The sequence below is a fragment of the Moschus berezovskii genome, chromosome 8 (genome assembly GCF_049115385.1).
Source record: "Moschus berezovskii isolate FMDL1 chromosome 8, NW_MosBer_1.0, whole genome shotgun sequence".
NCBI classification, from domain to species: domain Eukaryota; kingdom Metazoa; phylum Chordata; class Mammalia; order Artiodactyla; family Moschidae; genus Moschus; species Moschus berezovskii.
Genome location: NC_142467.1, coordinates 74,365,534 through 74,381,959, shown reverse-complemented (window position 1 = coordinate 74,381,959; position 16,426 = coordinate 74,365,534). Strand labels below are relative to the sequence as shown.

General features: G+C 55.3%; 1 protein-coding gene across 3 annotated transcripts; it reads left to right on the top strand.

Moving 5' to 3' along the window:
* The first annotated feature begins 1,540 nt into the window (after positions 1-1,540).
* Positions 1,541-10,829, top strand: TSPAN17 (tetraspanin 17). 3 transcript variants are annotated; one of them, XM_088838761.1, is made up of 10 exons: positions 1,541-1,828; positions 5,316-5,366; positions 5,457-5,603; positions 6,606-6,776; positions 7,681-7,863; positions 8,854-8,979; positions 9,524-9,571; positions 10,059-10,175; positions 10,264-10,325; positions 10,775-10,829. In XM_088838761.1, the coding sequence occupies exons 1-10, from the start codon at positions 1,742-1,744 to the stop codon at positions 10,809-10,811; spliced, it is 1,029 nt and encodes a 342-aa protein (XP_088694887.1). In that variant the 5' UTR covers positions 1,541-1,741; the 3' UTR covers positions 10,812-10,829. The 3 variants fall into 3 exon arrangements, with proteins under 3 accessions (XP_088694887.1, XP_055286537.1, XP_088694888.1); XM_088838762.1 differs by having other exon boundaries at positions 1,741-1,828; positions 5,488-5,603; XM_055430562.2 differs by lacking the exon at positions 7,681-7,863 and having other exon boundaries at positions 1,549-1,828.
* The last annotated feature ends 5,597 nt before the right edge of the window (positions 10,830-16,426 follow it).

Below are 16,426 nucleotides of genomic sequence, written 5' to 3'. Positions count from 1 at the left end.
GCCGGGTGGGGTTGATGAGGGCCTGGCCCAGGAGAGGTGATCAGGCCTTACTGTGGCTCTGCCAGAGGTGGATTAACCAGAAGGTGAAGCTTAAGCTCCTTTCTCTTCCTGTTCTAAATAAATACTTTAAACAAAACGGAATTTTTAAAAAATCTTTTTTAAAAGTAATTTATTTATTTTGGCTGTGCTGGATCTTTGTTGCTGCGTGGGTTTTTCTATAGTTGCAGAGAGCAGGGGCTACTCTCTGGTTGCGGGGCACACGCTTCTCACTATGGTGGCTTCCTTGTGAAGTATGGGCTCCAGGGCGCGCCAGCCTCAGTAGCTGCACAGGCTTAATATTTATGGTGCACGAACTTAGTTGCTCCGTGGCACGTAGGATCTTCCTAGATCAGGAATCAAACCTGGGTCTCCTGCATTGGCAGGAGGATTCTTTATCAGTTAGCCAGCAGGGAAGCCCAAAATTGGAATTATTTTTAAAGGACTCTAAAATTCGCTCCCCTAAACCTGGGTCTGCTCCAGTCCTGCCTTGAGAGGGCTCTTGTGAGATCCCTTCGGTAACAAGGAGCCTGATCAAGGTAGACGCTGATATGGGGAAGAGGGGTTAGACGGTGCGGGGCGGTGCCTCAACTACCAAAGGGGTTTGAGCCGGGGTCTGCGGTATATGCCCCCTGACAAAACTGAAGGGGCAGGGAGCAGCAGGCGCAGCTCTAACAAGACCCAGGTGCCATCCTGTCTGAGTTTGAACTAGTTGAGGCAGAACTGAATTTCCGAGTGAGAAGCAGTTCTGATTCGACTCCCCTGTAATAAAAGTCCCTCTGCTGCTGCTGCTGCTAAGTCACTTCAGTCGTGTCCGACTCTGTGTGACCCCATAGACGGAAGCCCACCAGGCTTCCCCGTCCCTGGGATTCTCCAGGCAAGAACACTGGAGTGGGTTGCCATTTCCTTCTCCAATGTGTGAAAGTGAAAAGTGAAAGTGAAGTCGCTCAGTCGTGTCCGACCGTTAGCGATCCCACGGACTGCAGCCTACCAGGCTCCTCCATCCATGGGATTTTCTAGGCAAGAGTACTGGAGTGGCTTGCCATTGCCTTCTCCTGCACGTGTGCTAAAAATCACCATCCATATAACTATTCTCTATTCGCTCACCAACGCGGTCGTTACTCCTCTCCAGGGATGGGCACCGACCGCAAGGCCGGGGATTGGGGTGGCGCTGGTACTGATCCTTGTGGTATGGTGGGAACTGGGGGTCCTTCGTGCCTGCGACTTGCGGAGCTTTCAGCAAGCATCTGAGGTGGGTCTGGAGGACGCCGCAGCAGCCAGCGTAAGGGGCGGACTCAGGCCTAGAGGCGGGGCTCCGAGGGGGCTGAGTCGGGCTGTGGGGCGGGGCCTGGACTTGGGGCGGTGTGCCTGTATGGGGGCGGGACCCGCAGGGGTGCATCGGGAGAGGGCGGAGCCAGACCCAGAGGCGGGACTCCAAAGGGGACTGAGGGGGCTAGGGGCGGAGCCTAGGGCGGGGCGGAATCAGGCAGAGAGGCGGGGCTCTGAGTGGACCGAGCGGGGGCTGTCCGGGCGCCGGGGGCGGTCCCTGCGGGGCGGGCGGGGCCCGCCGGGCGCTCTGTGTGGCCGCGGCCATGAAGCCGCAGCCGCCGGGCTAGGCCCCGGGCGGCTCTAGCCCAGGGCGGCCCGCGGAGGGCTAGGCCCAGCCTCCGGGCCCGGTTCCCGGGCCGGCGTGCGGCCACTCACCATGCCCGGCAAGCACCAGCACTTCCAGGAACCCGAGGTCGGGTGCTGCGGGAAATACTTCCTGTTTGGCTTCAACATCGTCTTCTGGGTGAGCGTGGGGTGGGTTCTGGACCCTGTGCTGGGGGTGGCGGAAGGAGGAGGCTCAGTCCCCTACTAGGGGGAGACACTTTTTGCCACAAGGCCTTGGGACCGTCCCCCAACTTCTCCCTCCCCTTCCCTCCTCCACGCCCACCCTCTGGGGCACCTGAGGGAATTACAGAGAGGCCCGGATTGCAGGGGGCGGGTCCCAGCCACTGCGGTAGTAGGATGGGGAGGGGTAGTCTTCCGGGGTCTTTTCAGGGCTCAGCGGAGAAATGGGAGGTGTTTCGGTGAAGACTCCGTGGCCCTGCTTGGTGCGGGTCGCCCACTTACCCTCCCTTACCCTGAGGTGTAACGGGTCCGCGGAGCCCCGCCTCTGGTTTTGCCGGTAGGGAGAAAGCCTCCGCGAAGGGCCGGATTCCCTCTCCAGCCCTTTTACCTCTCCAGTACCTGGGCCTACCGCTTCTCCTTAAGCTCCTACAAAGAGGCGGGGAGGAGGGGGCGGGGGAAGGAATAGGTCAAATTCCCACCCCCAAACTAAGAGGCTTGCAGGCAAGGAGGGCCAGTCGCCCTAGTTCTTAGTTCTCAGCCGAGGACTTTTCCCTAATGAAAGGCCGGGAGAGCTGGCCTTGGGGAACAGAATTCAACATTCCACAGCTGAGCAAATCGAGGTGTCAGGGCCAGGCTGTCCCTGTCTGGAGAAGGAAACTGCTGGTGCCCTCCTGGGGTGGAATCCGTACCCCTGGGGCTGCCAAGTCATCTTTCCCTTCTCCCTCCCCCATTCCATCTCTCCAAGCCTACTTGCTGACTCTTCAGTCTCTACTCCTGACGCCTTGGGTCAGAATGTCAGGCCCACTCAGTTTTTGTTTAGCAGGAACCAGTGGCACTGCCCTCTGCCCGCAAGCTGCTCTGGCAGTGGGTGTCCTTTGGCCCCTGTAGTGCCACAGCTTCGAGAGTGTGGGCCATGTGCAGAGAGCTGGTCTGGTGGGAAAGTCTGGGGCTCTAGTTGTCTCGGGCCTAGCTGTGAGTGGGCAAGTCACTTCTCTCTGGGCCTCAGCTTCCCTGACAGGGAGTGGGGGATGATGATGCCTGCTCCTCAGGGCTCTTAGGCAGATGACATGAATTATAACTTACTATATTCTCACTGCTGCTGCTAAGTCACTTCAGTCGTGTCCGACTCTGCGTGACCCCATAGACGGAAGCCCACCAGGCTCCCCCATCCCTGGGATTCTCCAGGCAAGAGCACTGGAGTGGGTTGCCATTTCCTTCTCCAATGTGTGAAAGTGAAGTCGCTCAGTCGTGTCCGACCCTTAGCGACCCCACGGACTGCAGCCTACCAGGCTCCTCCATCCATGGGATTTTCTAGGCAACAGTACTGGAGTGGCTTGCCATTGCCTTCTCCGACAGTTACTTTAATTATAATCTACTTTTTATAGGTGAAGGAATAGGCACAGAGAGGCTAAGTCATTTAACCCAGAGTCACACAGCCAGGAAGTGCGGAGCCAAGGTGACAGCTCAGTGGGCAGTAGGCAGAGGTGAGGCAGAGCACTGAGCAGAGGGAGCCGCCAAATGTCAGGGGGGGAGAGGCATGAGAGACCCAGGCTTGTTCCAGGGTTCCCCAGGATGGGACTCCAAGTGTGGAAGGCCCCAGGGCTGGGGCAGAGTTTGAATTTCATGTTGAGGGCAGTGGGGATGGATTTAGTTTAGCTTCTGTATTAGAGGCAGATCTGCCTGACTGCCATGGGCATGGAGACTAGGGAGGCGGGCTAGGGCAAAGGAGGGGTGATGGCGGGTGGACAAGGTGAGGAAGGTTTCAGGGGAAGTTATCAGGCTGAATTGACAGGACTGGCCCAGAGCACCCCACGGTGTCTGGCTTGATGTCTTCAGTTTGTCCTTTCCACCACCAACCATGATCTTACCTCTGGGCCTTTGCCAGTACTTCTGCCTGAAATTCAGTACTTCTGCCTGGAATTCAGTACTTCTGCCTGGAATTCAGTACTGCCTGGAATTGTTTTCTCTTCAATGCCCTGTTTCATCATTCAGGCCTCAGCTAAAATGTCACCATGCTCCCTAACTGAAACATGCTTCCCCCCACCACCACCCTATCACTTCCCATCACATCACCCTGTTTGATTTTCTTTAAAGGCTCTGTTGCTATCTGAAACTACCTTGTTTGCTCACTGTGGATTTCCCCCACTGGAGTGTAAACTCCATGAAGGCTGAGAGCTCATGTGCCCTTTTCACTGATGTATTTTTGGTGCATGAAATGGAGCCTGGGATGTGGAGGCTTTTGCAGCAGGCAGGTGGACTAAGGCCTCTAGAGCCAGCGAGAGGTTTGTGTGGAGATTGGGAGATTGCCAGTGTCATGATGAGGTGAAAGATGAGTTTGAGAAGAAGGGTAGGTTGGAGATTGAGGTTGGAACCTGGTGGAGGAGGGGGTGGCCTTGTGCATGGCACCAGTGACGCAGAGCCTTGTAGGAGGGAGGCTGAAAAGGGGCTGGAGGAGGAATGGCATTGTGTTAACCATGGGGAGGTTCGAAAAAGAGAAAGTAGTAATCATTCACCTGTCTAAAGGCCATGGGTGGGTCAGATGGGATGAGGCAGGAGAAGTGAGGTTTGGTTTCACATCGCAGATGTAGTGTGGGGGAGGGAAGGAAAAATATTTCTAGAAAAGAATACAGCAGTGAGAGGAGCCTGGGGTCAGAAAGGGGTGGGTGCTAAAGGTGGGTGGCCAGGGTGGAGCTGACTGAGGCTCTGTGCTGAGGCGGGGAGGGAGCCTGTAGAGAAAGCAGGTGGGAGACGGAGGTCGGAAGAGGTGGGGTCATGGCCTCACTTGGGCAGGAGGGGCGCTCTCCCTCTGAAACTAGATGTCCTGCTCAGGTAGCTGCTCTGAACATCCCGGGCTCGTCCTAGCACAGAGATGAGGTGGGATGGTGGGTGGTGTTTAGGAGGCCTAATCCAGGGCCCCTCTGCTGATCTAGCTCTTCACTGGGATTCCTGGTCGTTCAGAGGTCTTTGGCTGTGAGCTGCCAAGATGTACTGTGGCAGATGGAGGTTGGAAAGGTGGGACGGGAGTAGGGTGGCAGTCACAGAATTGCAGGGAAGCAAGAGGACCAGACTTGGGAAGTTACTGGAGAGGATGCCAGGAGCTTGGAACTCTACCATAGGCCTGAGGGGAGGGAAGAGGCTCAGGAACCAGTCGCTGCTGCTTGGTGGGACTGTTTGGCCCTCCTCTGTTCCAATTCTGAAGTTCCAAGAAGGGATTCCTTCTTAAGGCTGGGGAGGGTTCAGTGTTCCAAGCTGTGCCCTGTGGGAAGAAACACTGCGATGCAGTCTTAGAAAGATGGAAAAGACCCTGGATCCCATTTACAGCCCTTTCCCCTCTTTCTCTCTTTCCCTGTGGCTTCCTGAAGAGCGCCAGCGGGGAGGGGGCTCTGCTGGGGATGGGAAGGAATGCTGGTGCCGCAGCCCTCAGCTCTTTGCTGTTGCTCTTGCAGGTGCTGGGGGCCCTGTTCCTGGCCATTGGTCTCTGGGCCTGGAGTGAGAAGGTAAGGCAGTGGGATATGGTGCAGGGCTGCTATGGGCTGTGATGGTGGGAGGGCCAGTCCCCCCCACCTGCCTCTGCTCCCCCTGCACAGGGCGTTCTCTCCAACATCTCGGCACTGACAGATCTGGGAGGCCTTGACCCCGTGTGGCTGTTTGTGGTGGTTGGAGGCGTCATGTCCGTGCTGGGCTTTGCCGGCTGCATTGGGGCCCTCCGGGAGAACACCTTCCTGCTCAAGTTTGTGAGTGCCCTCCCACCTAGATTCATTGGGGACCCCAACCTCTTCCCACCCACTTCTTACATATAGTTCATGCTTAATAATGGTAGTTTTATTATTGTGTAATTTTAACAGTGGTCACCAGATTTGTATTATTAATTCATTTATAGGATCCTCTGTCGTTAGTGGGGCTTCCCTAGTGCCTCAGTGGTAAAGAAGCCCGGGGTTCAATCCCTGGGTAGGGAAGATCCCCTGGAGGAGGGCATGGCAACCCACTCCAGTATTCTTGCCTGGAGAATCCCATGAACAGAGGAGCCTGGAAGGCTACAGTCCCTAAGGGTCACAGAGTTGAACCCGACTGAAGCGATTAAGCAGCAGCAACTGTTTTAAGTGACTGAAACCTAGTGGCCTGGGCCCTAAGCGAAAATGGCCATTAAGAAAATCCAGGGATGTGTTAGCTGCCATCGCCTTTGGATCCAGGGGCCACCACAGTGTCACATGGCCTAGCCTCTCTGTTTCTCAGCTCTGTGCCTCTGGGTTGGTTCCAGACCCCTTGGGGTGGAAAGATGTCCAGGAATCAGGGGTGGGGGGTGGGGGTACTGGCTTCCTGCCGCCCTCCCTGGAACTCTGCTGGAGGCTGAGTGAGTCTCTGCTTTCCAAGCCATTCTGCCAAAGTTCTTTAATTGCATCTCCTTAATCCTGATTGGCCACCTCTGGACCAATCCCTGTGGCCCCAGGGGAGGTAGTGCTCTGATTGGTGGGCTCTTGATGCGTGCCTAGTCCTCTATATGGAAGTGGCTCCTCCGGAACCAAAGGAACTGGAGTTGTGTGTGGAGGGTGGCTTCTCAAAGACAATAGAGTAGGTAAGAACAGTGCTATCTTTTTTCATCATAAATCAATACTAATATGGTAGAAGGTGGAGACTCTGGGCTGCCTTGAGTCAGGATGAGGGAGGTTGAAACCCCACTCAGTGGCAACAGGCCCTGTATCTCTGACCCCCACTGTCCATCTGCCCCCCCACGCCAGTTCTCTGTGTTCCTTGGCCTCATCTTCTTCCTGGAGCTGGCAACAGGGATCCTGGCCTTCGTCTTCAAGGACTGGATTCGAGACCAGCTCAACCTCTTCATCAACAACAATGTCAAGGCCTATCGGGACGACATTGACCTCCAGAACCTCATTGACTTTGCTCAGGAATACGTAAGTCTGGCATCCAGCTCCAGCCACATACAGGAGGCACCTGCCAGGCAGATGAACGAAGGAGCAAGTTCCTTGTGTGCTGGGACCATTCCCTTGCCTCCGAGGCCAGGCCCCAAGGAAGAGAGCCACGTGTCCCCCTATCTGAAAGGAAGCCAGCCCTTGGTGATCTCCATGTGCCTAACCCTGCATGGACACAGGGTTGGGGAGCAGAGGCCAGAGGCTTCAAACTGGCAGCTCCTAGGCCAGGATTAGGACACACTTAAAGGAGGAAATATGGCACGACAGTATAGATTTCTTCTTCTACTAAGCTGGCCCACAGTATCGGCTGGGGCTACATTGCCACTGCCCCTTTGCTGGTAGAGAGGCTCTCTGCCACCATCCCCGTCACTCTATTTTATTATACCTATTGGCCCTCTTCTCTCATTTATGTTATTTGTTTTGCCTCTGAACTTAGTCAGGTTTGAGACCCGCCCCACCACCCAGAAGCTCGCCCTTAAGCTTGCAAACCTAACCCCTGTGAGGAAGCAGTCAGTGAACAGTTCAAGAAATCCTAGACGCCTTCCGCCTGCACATTCGCACCCACTCACACACTTAGTCATACACACTCATAGTCACACCCACTTAAACAGTCATGCTCTTTTGATGCCATCCACCCCGAGAACTGCTCTGGGGTCCAGAGGTGAACCAGAGCTGGTGCCTGTTTTGATGAGCTCTCAACCCAGGGCAGAATTAAACGAAGAGCCAGGTGGTTAGGATGTGATTTATTTGTTCATTTAACACAGAATCATGATGGACCAACGATGTGCTGGGTCCTGAGCTAGGTGCTGGGGATTCAGGGGTGAAAAGGAGCTGCTGCTGCTGCGGCTAAGTCATTTCAGTCGTGTCTGACTGTGCGACTCCATAGACGCAGCCCACCAGGCTCTGCCGTCCCTGGGATTCTCCAGACAAGAACACTGGAGTGGGTTGCCATTTCCTTCTCCAATGCATGAAAGTGAAAAGTGAAAGTGAAGTCGCTCAGTTGTGTCTGACTCTTAGCGACCCCACGGACTGCAGTCTACCAGGCTCCTCCATCCATGGAGTTTTCCAGGCAAGAGTACTGGAGTGGGTTGCCATTGCCTTCTCCAGAAAAAGAGCTAGAACCTGTCTTTGTGTGGATGGTGATTTGGGGGAAGAGACAGATGATAAACAAGCAAAAGAAACAAATGTGTGTAGCATTATAAATTGTGGTAAAAGCTGAAATGGGGAAGCATGGAGAAGCAGAAGGCCTCTAGGGGCTGGCCTTGAGGGAGGAGAAGGATCAGGGATGTGATGAGAGGAGCCAGTGTTCTCCAGTGGGAGCAGGGGTGCTGAGCAGAGAGGAGGTAGGCAGAGCTGTATGGCTGTGCCTCACTCCCCCTGTTCAGTCCACAGGGCCTGCCTGTGTCTACCACCGAGCTGGGCCCTTGAGGGCTAGCTATTTGGCAGCCTGTGCTGTGTCAGTGAGTTAAGGCTGCCTGTCTCCCCACTAGATTGTGAGCTGCTTGCTTCATTGCAGCCCCACCTAAGGAAGCAACACATTGTCTTGGGTAGGGGTCATGGGCATACAGGTGCCCACGGCAGCATCTATAAAGTGGGGTAGGGTATGGTCATGAGGGTGGCAGGATTGCTCTCCTATCCCTAGAGAGAGGAAAAGAGAAGGTCTTTCATAAAAATTGTGGGATAAGTGTGGGGAGACCAGGCACAGATAAGGGGCCTTCAGCCTCTCTGCAGAGTTGGTTGAAACTCCCAACCCTCAAGGTGGCCTAGAGGAAGCTGCAGTCCTTGGGCCACCGTCCTCACCCACTCCCTTTGCTCAGCCTCTCTTGGGCTAGGGGGACAAGCTCAGGAGCCCCTTCCCACTATCCCCAGCCCCAATCAACCTGGTCAGGAGCCTCGAGCTGCTCTGATGGCCCTGGGCCCAGGCTCGACCTGTCTGTAGGGAGGTTCACACCTGACTGGCTGTCTCCAGGCCACTGCCAGCCAGCCTGGGCCTGTCCCCAAACAGGATGGGACTTCTGGGGTGGGCCTGGCTCACCCGGGCTCTCCTCCCACCCCCTAGTGGTCTTGCTGCGGAGCCCGAGGGCCCAACGACTGGAACCTCAATATCTACTTCAACTGCACTGACTTGAACCCCAGCCGGGAGCGCTGTGGGGTGCCCTTCTCCTGCTGCGTCAGGGACCCAGCGGTGAGTGCGCCTTGGTGAGGGGCGGGGCCTCAGCGTACAGGCACAGTCTGGAACCAGCCCACCGCAGACCTCACCTCAGCGCTGCCCTGGGGCCCATCGATGTCGATGTCGGGAAGCCCTCTTATGTGTAATAGCAGCCCTGCTGGGCTGGGGAGTTTGTGTCGGTGGGTGGCATTGAGGCCTGCTGGATGGGGACTGCTTCTCTTGGCCCACCATGCTGGGGTGGCAGGGGTGGGGGTTCTGAAACTTTCATGGTTTTCTTTAAGAGCAGAAGCTTCTTGCGGTGACATCCCTCCAGTCACAGGGACACTGAGGGCCAGGCTTCTTCCCATTCTTACAACACACGGGCAGGCAGTGCTCCTAAAAAGGAAGTAGTTCAAGCTGGCGTTGCGGCCATGCGCCTTGGTAACAGGGAGAGGTGCTGGGGTCCTAGCCAGCTTCCCTTAAGGAGCGGCGGCCGCGGTGGAATCCATGATTCCATCCGCTTCCCCTGAGACCTCATGGGTGCCCCTACCGAGTTGCTCCCTGGCGTGTTTCTCCTCAGGAGGATGTCCTCAACACTCAGTGTGGCTACGACATCCGGCTCAAACTGGTAAGAGGGGTGGGGACAGGGCTGGGGGCAACTGGGGACACTAGGATAAGAAGGGGGGCCCTCATACGCACCGAAAGGCCTCAAGGATTCCGGGGACGAGGGGTGGGGCAGGGAGTACTGAGTCCCAGGAGGCACAGAGGTCTCGATACTGCCGAACCCAAGGCAGTGGACTCCTGCAGAGGAGGAAAACAGGAAGACAGGGATAATGAAATATGAACAGCAGTATGACAATTTCACTGAAGTACTAGGAAGAAGCTAAAAGCAGGGAGGTAATGGGGTTGGGGCAGGGCAGTCAGGGAAGGCCTCAGAGGAGAAGCCGTCTGTGTTGAGACCCCCAAGGAGGAGAAGGCCCTTTGGTGGGGCTCCAGGTTGGCAGGCGCTAAGGTATAAGGCCCTGGGCTAGGCTGAGTTTGGTACGCTGGACTGTGGTGGGGCCCCTGGTGGCTGTGGGTGGGCCGAGCCGAGCCTGGTGCCCATTTGTCCCCAGGAGCTGGAGCAGCAGGGCTTCATCCACACCAAAGGCTGCGTGGGCCAGTTTGAAAAGTGGCTGCAGGACAACCTGATTGTTGTGGCAGGGGTCTTCGTGGGCATCGCCCTTCTCCAGGTACCACTGTGGCCCTGCACAGCCTCACTGTGTCCCGGGCAGTCTGCGCTCCCGGTGGCCCCTCCCTCACCTGCCCTCTGTCTTCCAGATCTTTGGCATCTGCCTGGCCCAGAACCTCATCAGCGACATCAAGGCAGTGAAGGCCAACTGGTGAGGCTGCCGCACTGGCCATGGCCACTCGCCTGGCCAACCCAGGGACCCTCCACTCTACCCATAACGGGCAAGGCTGCAGGAGGTGTTTCTGCCTGGACCTGAACCCCACATGGGGCTCGCGGGCCACTGCACTGTGCGCCTGTGGAGAGCCGCATGGCTCTGCCCGGCTGCCTGTCCTGGAGCTGTGTGTCCGGAGGGTGGGTGTGCACAGGGAGCCGCCGTCTGGGCTGCGGTTGGGTGGTTGGTTCTCCAGGGGACTAGGAAGGGCCCAGCTAGGAGCGGGCAGGCCAGGTGAGGTGCGCTTGGGGGCTGCTGTTGCCCGGGACGCAGTCTCACACGTCTCAGAGTTCTCTTCACTAGTGACCCCGCCAGGAGCCCACTTCAGCCTCAGTGTCTCAGACTCTAAAATGGGTCCAAGAATCTTCTCTCCCTTGCTTGCCTCTCAGGATCAAATATGATGACGGCTACAAACTACTCAAATAAACAAATCCTTGAAAACCAGTGGCTTCCGCCCAGCGTCCTGAAGGTTCTGTCAGCTGCAGGGCCTCGGCAGAGCTCTCCACCTTGGGCCCTGGCCCAGACCCACTCCGCCAGTGCATTTTCTTGGTCTGGGTAGTGTATACATTTGAGCCAACTTTTAAAACGTGGTGTATTTCATGTAAAAGTACAGATCCCAAGCTTTTCGTGAAGATTGGCCATCTGGCCCCCACGGCTCTTGGGACATCATCATTCCCCACGTGCTTCCTGTTCTCTGAGAGACCCACCTGGCCGGCGCTGCTCACCCTGTAGGCCGGGTTGACCTCCCCTCTGCTGTAGGGTTTTTCCCTGAAAACAGCTCGAGGCTGCCATGGGCCAAGCCTGGAGCGAGGCACAGGGACGTGAAAAATGGAGAGGCCACACAACTTGGGTGGGGTCCAACCCCACTGGAGACTGAGATGGGTGCCAGAAGAGTGGCTGAGGTGTGGAATGGAGATCAGGAAGGTTTGGGGAAGGAAATAATTGAAGGTCAAAAACTTGGCACCCATAGGGTTGGCGGGGAGCCTGCTTTGGGGCCCATGGTGGTTGATGCTGGGTCTCACTTGGAATCAAATGGTGGCCTGCAGAGCTGCCTTGTGACCACCAGAGGGCGCTCCAGCACAGCTTTGCTTGGGTCTGGCGACTTAACACTGCAACCTCTGGTACAGCCAAGTGGCTGGTGTGTCCACCCTGCTTACCAGTGCTTCTGATTCAGGGAACTTGAGATCTTTGAAAAGAGTTCAGACTTGGGAAACCTGACTGTTGCTGTCACCTCTGCCTCTTAGCCGCATGAAGGGGTGTGTGGCGAGTAAATGCTGCACCCATCCATCCAGGGGGTGCTCTTTGTGGATCACAGGGATTTGGGGTAGTTCATAGATCTCCAGCTCAGATGCTCTTAAGGTCACATAGGCCATATAAATGAATGAAGTAGGCCTTTGACTTGTGAGGCCTTTGCGGTGCAACTGACTTTCCTACTGTCCCTGAAGACCACACAGAGAGACATTGCTTCGTGACCAGAGAAATATTTGGGCCATTGAGTTGATGATGTACCTTGAGATACAACAGAGTATGGTGGGGACTGACAGAGCATAGATTCCCCATCTGAACTTGGTGACTGTCATTTAGTTGTGGCTAATTGCTATAAAGTGGGAATGTAGATCTAATGTCAAAAATCCGGAGAAGCCAGGAATTCAGGATTTTATGTGAAATAGACCTGTTTTTAAGTTGTTAACTAAGGAAAAAAATTTAAATGCTGCAAGTCCAATGAAAGGTACAGCTTTGGTGCCTGTGACACTGCAAATCCTTCTGGAACAGTCATCTGCTGGAGTCCTGGCTGCTCTGCCATCCAGGGATGCTGAGAGCTGCTGCTGGGAGGGCAGGGTATCGGGTATGCACCCAGCATTGTGGCTCCCAGATGCCAGCTGGACAGTGTCCGGGGTCCCTGGCAGGTGCCAGTGTAACACAATAAATGAAACTCACAGTATTGTGTGTGTCTTGCTTTTTTTTTTAATTTCAAAAGCTTTTATTTTTCATTTTCCCCTTAAACTTCAACGGCGCCCCTTGTGAGGTAGAGATTCTTTTTCCTGATGAAGAAACTGGGGCTGGTTGGGTGGGGAGTTGCCCAGCACACAGCTGGAGGAGGCACCCAGCTCTGAGCCCTCTCACTGGAGGTCTGCACCAGACCTGTCCTGCCTTTCTGATGCACACGAGTGACGCCTGCACTCATAGGGGCAGCAAGGTTTCATTCCCCAAGCTTGAGTTAAGCTTCCATGCAGGAATGCGGAGGAGAAAGAAGGGCAAAGTCCTAGCCCTTGGGCTCCAGTCTTGTGGGGGAGACACGAATAAATAAGCATTTTTGTTAGTAACACAATCTATGAAGAAAATAAGAGTGATGGTCAGACAGGAGTAGCTAGAGTGTCTGGGAGAAGGGACCTTCTGATGAGGTGGTAGAAGGGGTCCCGACTCTGGGAAGCTCCAGGGGAACAGTTGCCCTAGGGGCCCTGAAGATGGTGGGTTTGGCATAAGGGAGCTTGGTGTGCTGGAGAGGTGACTGTGGGTGAAGGTCAGAGGGCACAGATAGGGGGAAGTGGTGGGACCAGGGTATATTTGGAAATAGGACCAATGAGATGCATAGGAATGACTGCAAGGGGTGGGTGTGACCTTGGCTGGGGACCCAAAGTTCCCCAAAGCTCAGTTCTACTACAGGACATCCATCCATCCACTCAGGGTGGAGGTCAGGGTCACTGGAGCATCTTGCCCAGTCCTTGCTCCTTGTCCTAAGGAGCCCTTCGGAGAAGGCAATGGCAAGCCACTCCAGTACTATTGCCTAGAAAATCCCATGGATGGAGGAGCCTGGTAGGCTGCAGTCCGTGGGGTCGCTAAGGGTCGGACACGACTGAGCGACTTCACTTTCACTTTTCACTTTCACACATTGGAGAAGGAAATGGCAACCCACTCCACTGTTCTTGCCTGGAGAATCCCAGGGACGGGGGAGTCTGGTGGGCTTCCGTCTATGGGGTCACACAGAGTCGGACACGACTGAAGTGACTTACTTAGCAAGGAGCCCTTGCCCAGATGGGACCTCTCTTGGTGTGTAGAAAACACAAGGAAGCTTTATAAGCAGCCCAGTTCCCATCACTCTAGATGGGCCCCTGGGACGTGACCAAGGTCACCCTCTCACCATCTATCAGGGACACTCGTGGTGACAGGGTTGGGCGTTGACTGGCAACCTGGGAGTCCCTCAGGAGCCCTTGGCCTGTCTGGTCTAACTGGAGGAGAGGCTGCCAGCAACTCAGCAGGACGTCCTGTGACATCAGCCTACCTCGTCTGTGAAGGAAGGGGGCGTACTGGAAGGGACAGATTGAGCCCGTACCAATGAGACCTTGAATGTGGACAAGGAGGTCAGATGGGAACGGTCCGGGAACAGGGTTCCCTTCTAGAGGGCGGCCGGCGCTTGCTTTGGAAGGATACACTCCCGGTAGCCACCAGAGGGCGCCAAAGTGCAGCCCACGCAGGCCGCCGAGTCTGCTGAGGGAGTCCCTCCACTGGAGGGAGGTCGCGTGGCTAAGCAAAGCCAAGCCCCGTTTCAGACACCCGGCAGCCCACCCTGTAGGTGCCAGGTCCGGACCTTGCCACCCTCTGTTCTTTTTTCTCCGAGGACTTAGAGCCAGCGACACCTCCTTCTCCACAGATGCCTCTCGCAGTGCAGTGGTCGCTCAGGAAGACCTTACCCACCTTCCTGTCTCCACAGGCGGTGATGTCTGCTAGGCAGGGCTGGGAAAAGGGTCACTTTCTGCAGGACGTCGAAGTGACATGCTCCAGTACATACACCTCCATTATTCATTCAGCCAGATTTACTGAGCACTTACTGTGTGCCAGACACTGCGGTGGGTGCACCTTGGGATCAATAGCATTTGTCTGCAAAGGGCCAAATGGTAAATATTTTAGGTTTTCAGGTCATACAACCACTCTACTCTGCCTTTATAGCAGAAAGCAGCTCTCGCCAAGACAAGCAAATGAGCGTGGCCATGTTCAAATAACATTTTCTGGACACTGAAATTTGAATTTCATATAATTTTCATGTGTCACAAAATGCTATCCCTCTTTTGATTTTCAACAATTAAAATACATAATACCATTATTTCACATATAGCTCTGGAGGCAGTGGGCTGGATTGGCCACACACACAGGCTGGTGTGTACCCCCTCCACGCCCCAAGGGAGACCCCACCCAAGACGGGAGACCCCACCCAGGAAGAGAGAAGACCGTGGAGCATGAGCCTGGTGGTGAGTCCCTCACCCAGGAGAGGATGTGAGTGTTGTTGGAAATATGAGTGAGCGAGGGGCCCTGAGAGTGTGGGGGTAGGTCAGGACTTGGCAATAAATGGGATGGTCAGAGGGAGCCTCAATGAGACAGGAAGTTGGAACAGTGACTTTTTATATTACTTTTAAATCATTTTGGTAGGACAGGTAAATTAGGAACTCATGCTACTTAAAACTCTCTAGAAAAGACCCTGATACTGGGAAAGATTGAAGGCAGGAGGAGAAGGGGACGACAGAGGATGAGATGGTTGGATGGCATCACTGACTCAATGGACATGAGTTTGAGCGAGCTCCGGGAGATGGTGAAGCACAGGGAAGCCTGGCGTGCTGCAGTCCATGGGGTCGCAAAGAGTCAGACACGACTGAGCGGCTGAACAACTACTTAAAATGTGGATAACACTAAAGGCTTCTTAATGCCCCATTCTGTTCCCCTCCTCTCCCAGTGACACTGAAGCTTGAGCTATAGATCCCTCTGGATCACTTGCGTTTAAAAATTTTCATCCTCATATTATGTATTCGTAGAAAATGTTCAGCATGGTTGTGAGTGTGTGTGAGTTGCAGGATACTAGCCCCATCTTGGAGAAGGAAATGGCAACCCACTCCGGTGTTCTTGCCTGGAGAATCCCAGGGACAGCGGAGCCTGGTCGGCTGCCATCTATGGGGTCGCACAGAGTCGGACACGACTGAAGCGACTTAGCAGCAGCAGCAGCAGCAGCAGCAGCCCCATCTTGCTGGGCTACCCCCACTCCCACCCCCACCGTGATGCGTATGGAACACAGAGTCACATTTTTGTGCATGTAAAGCTGCTACCTTTCTTGACTGCGGGGATGTCCCCTGCAGGAATAAGTCATGTTTTGCCTCTCCCTCCCTTTCCTTGACTGTCCATGGATAGTGGACAGTCAAGCTGCTCCTACTCTGGGGCACTTTGCACCTCGAGGCTCTGGCAGCCGGGCCCTCTCTCCTGAGTTTCCAGCTGGAGCAGCCACCATTTGCTAAACAGGAGGATGAGGGTAACAGCTGAGGGTGGCCCTAAGTCAGGTCTGATTGCAGAGGTGGCCCCAGCAGGTCCCTTCCTGTGCCCAGGGGCCTCATTTCTGCCCCTTGGCCCAGGCACTGGCCGGGCAGGCTGCGTTACCACAGTTTGGGGGCCTGGAACTCGGCCCATCAGAGGTGTGAAAGCGACACAGCTAGCCCCTTGGCGCTGTAAAGACTGTTGCCACGGTAATGCCTTCCTGGTCCCCTGTGCTGCCACGTAGACAGACAGGAATATCAGCCCCCTGCAAACAAAGGGGCCTGCTCTGTGGCCCAAGAGAGAGCCCAGTCCTTGATGGAGGCTGCTGCTTTAGGCTCCTGGAGGCCTAGCCACGCACCTGGCCACTTGGATCCTGCTTCCAGGAATGATCTTCTGGGAATTAGCTCTTCATCCCTGCCTCCAGCTGAGGCCAGACCCTCCCCAGGCTGCTCCAGTATGCCCCATCCCCAATCTGTTGGTGTCTCCTGGGAATCATGCATTGTGGTGGTGGGGGGGGAGTGGTTCCCAGCAGATGGGCTATGTGGAATTGCAGCCAGCTCACCCACCAGCCAACATGGGCCAGGCTCACCCATCAGCCAACGTTGGCCAGGCCAGGAATTCTGCAGTGGCTCCAACACAGTTTCTGCCCTCAGGGGGCTCATGGTCTGGTGGGAGACACAGACAGGTGAATCACCAGTCTTTACGGGTGGTTTATTTGTTGGAATAGGTGGTGCAGGCATGTGGTTAGA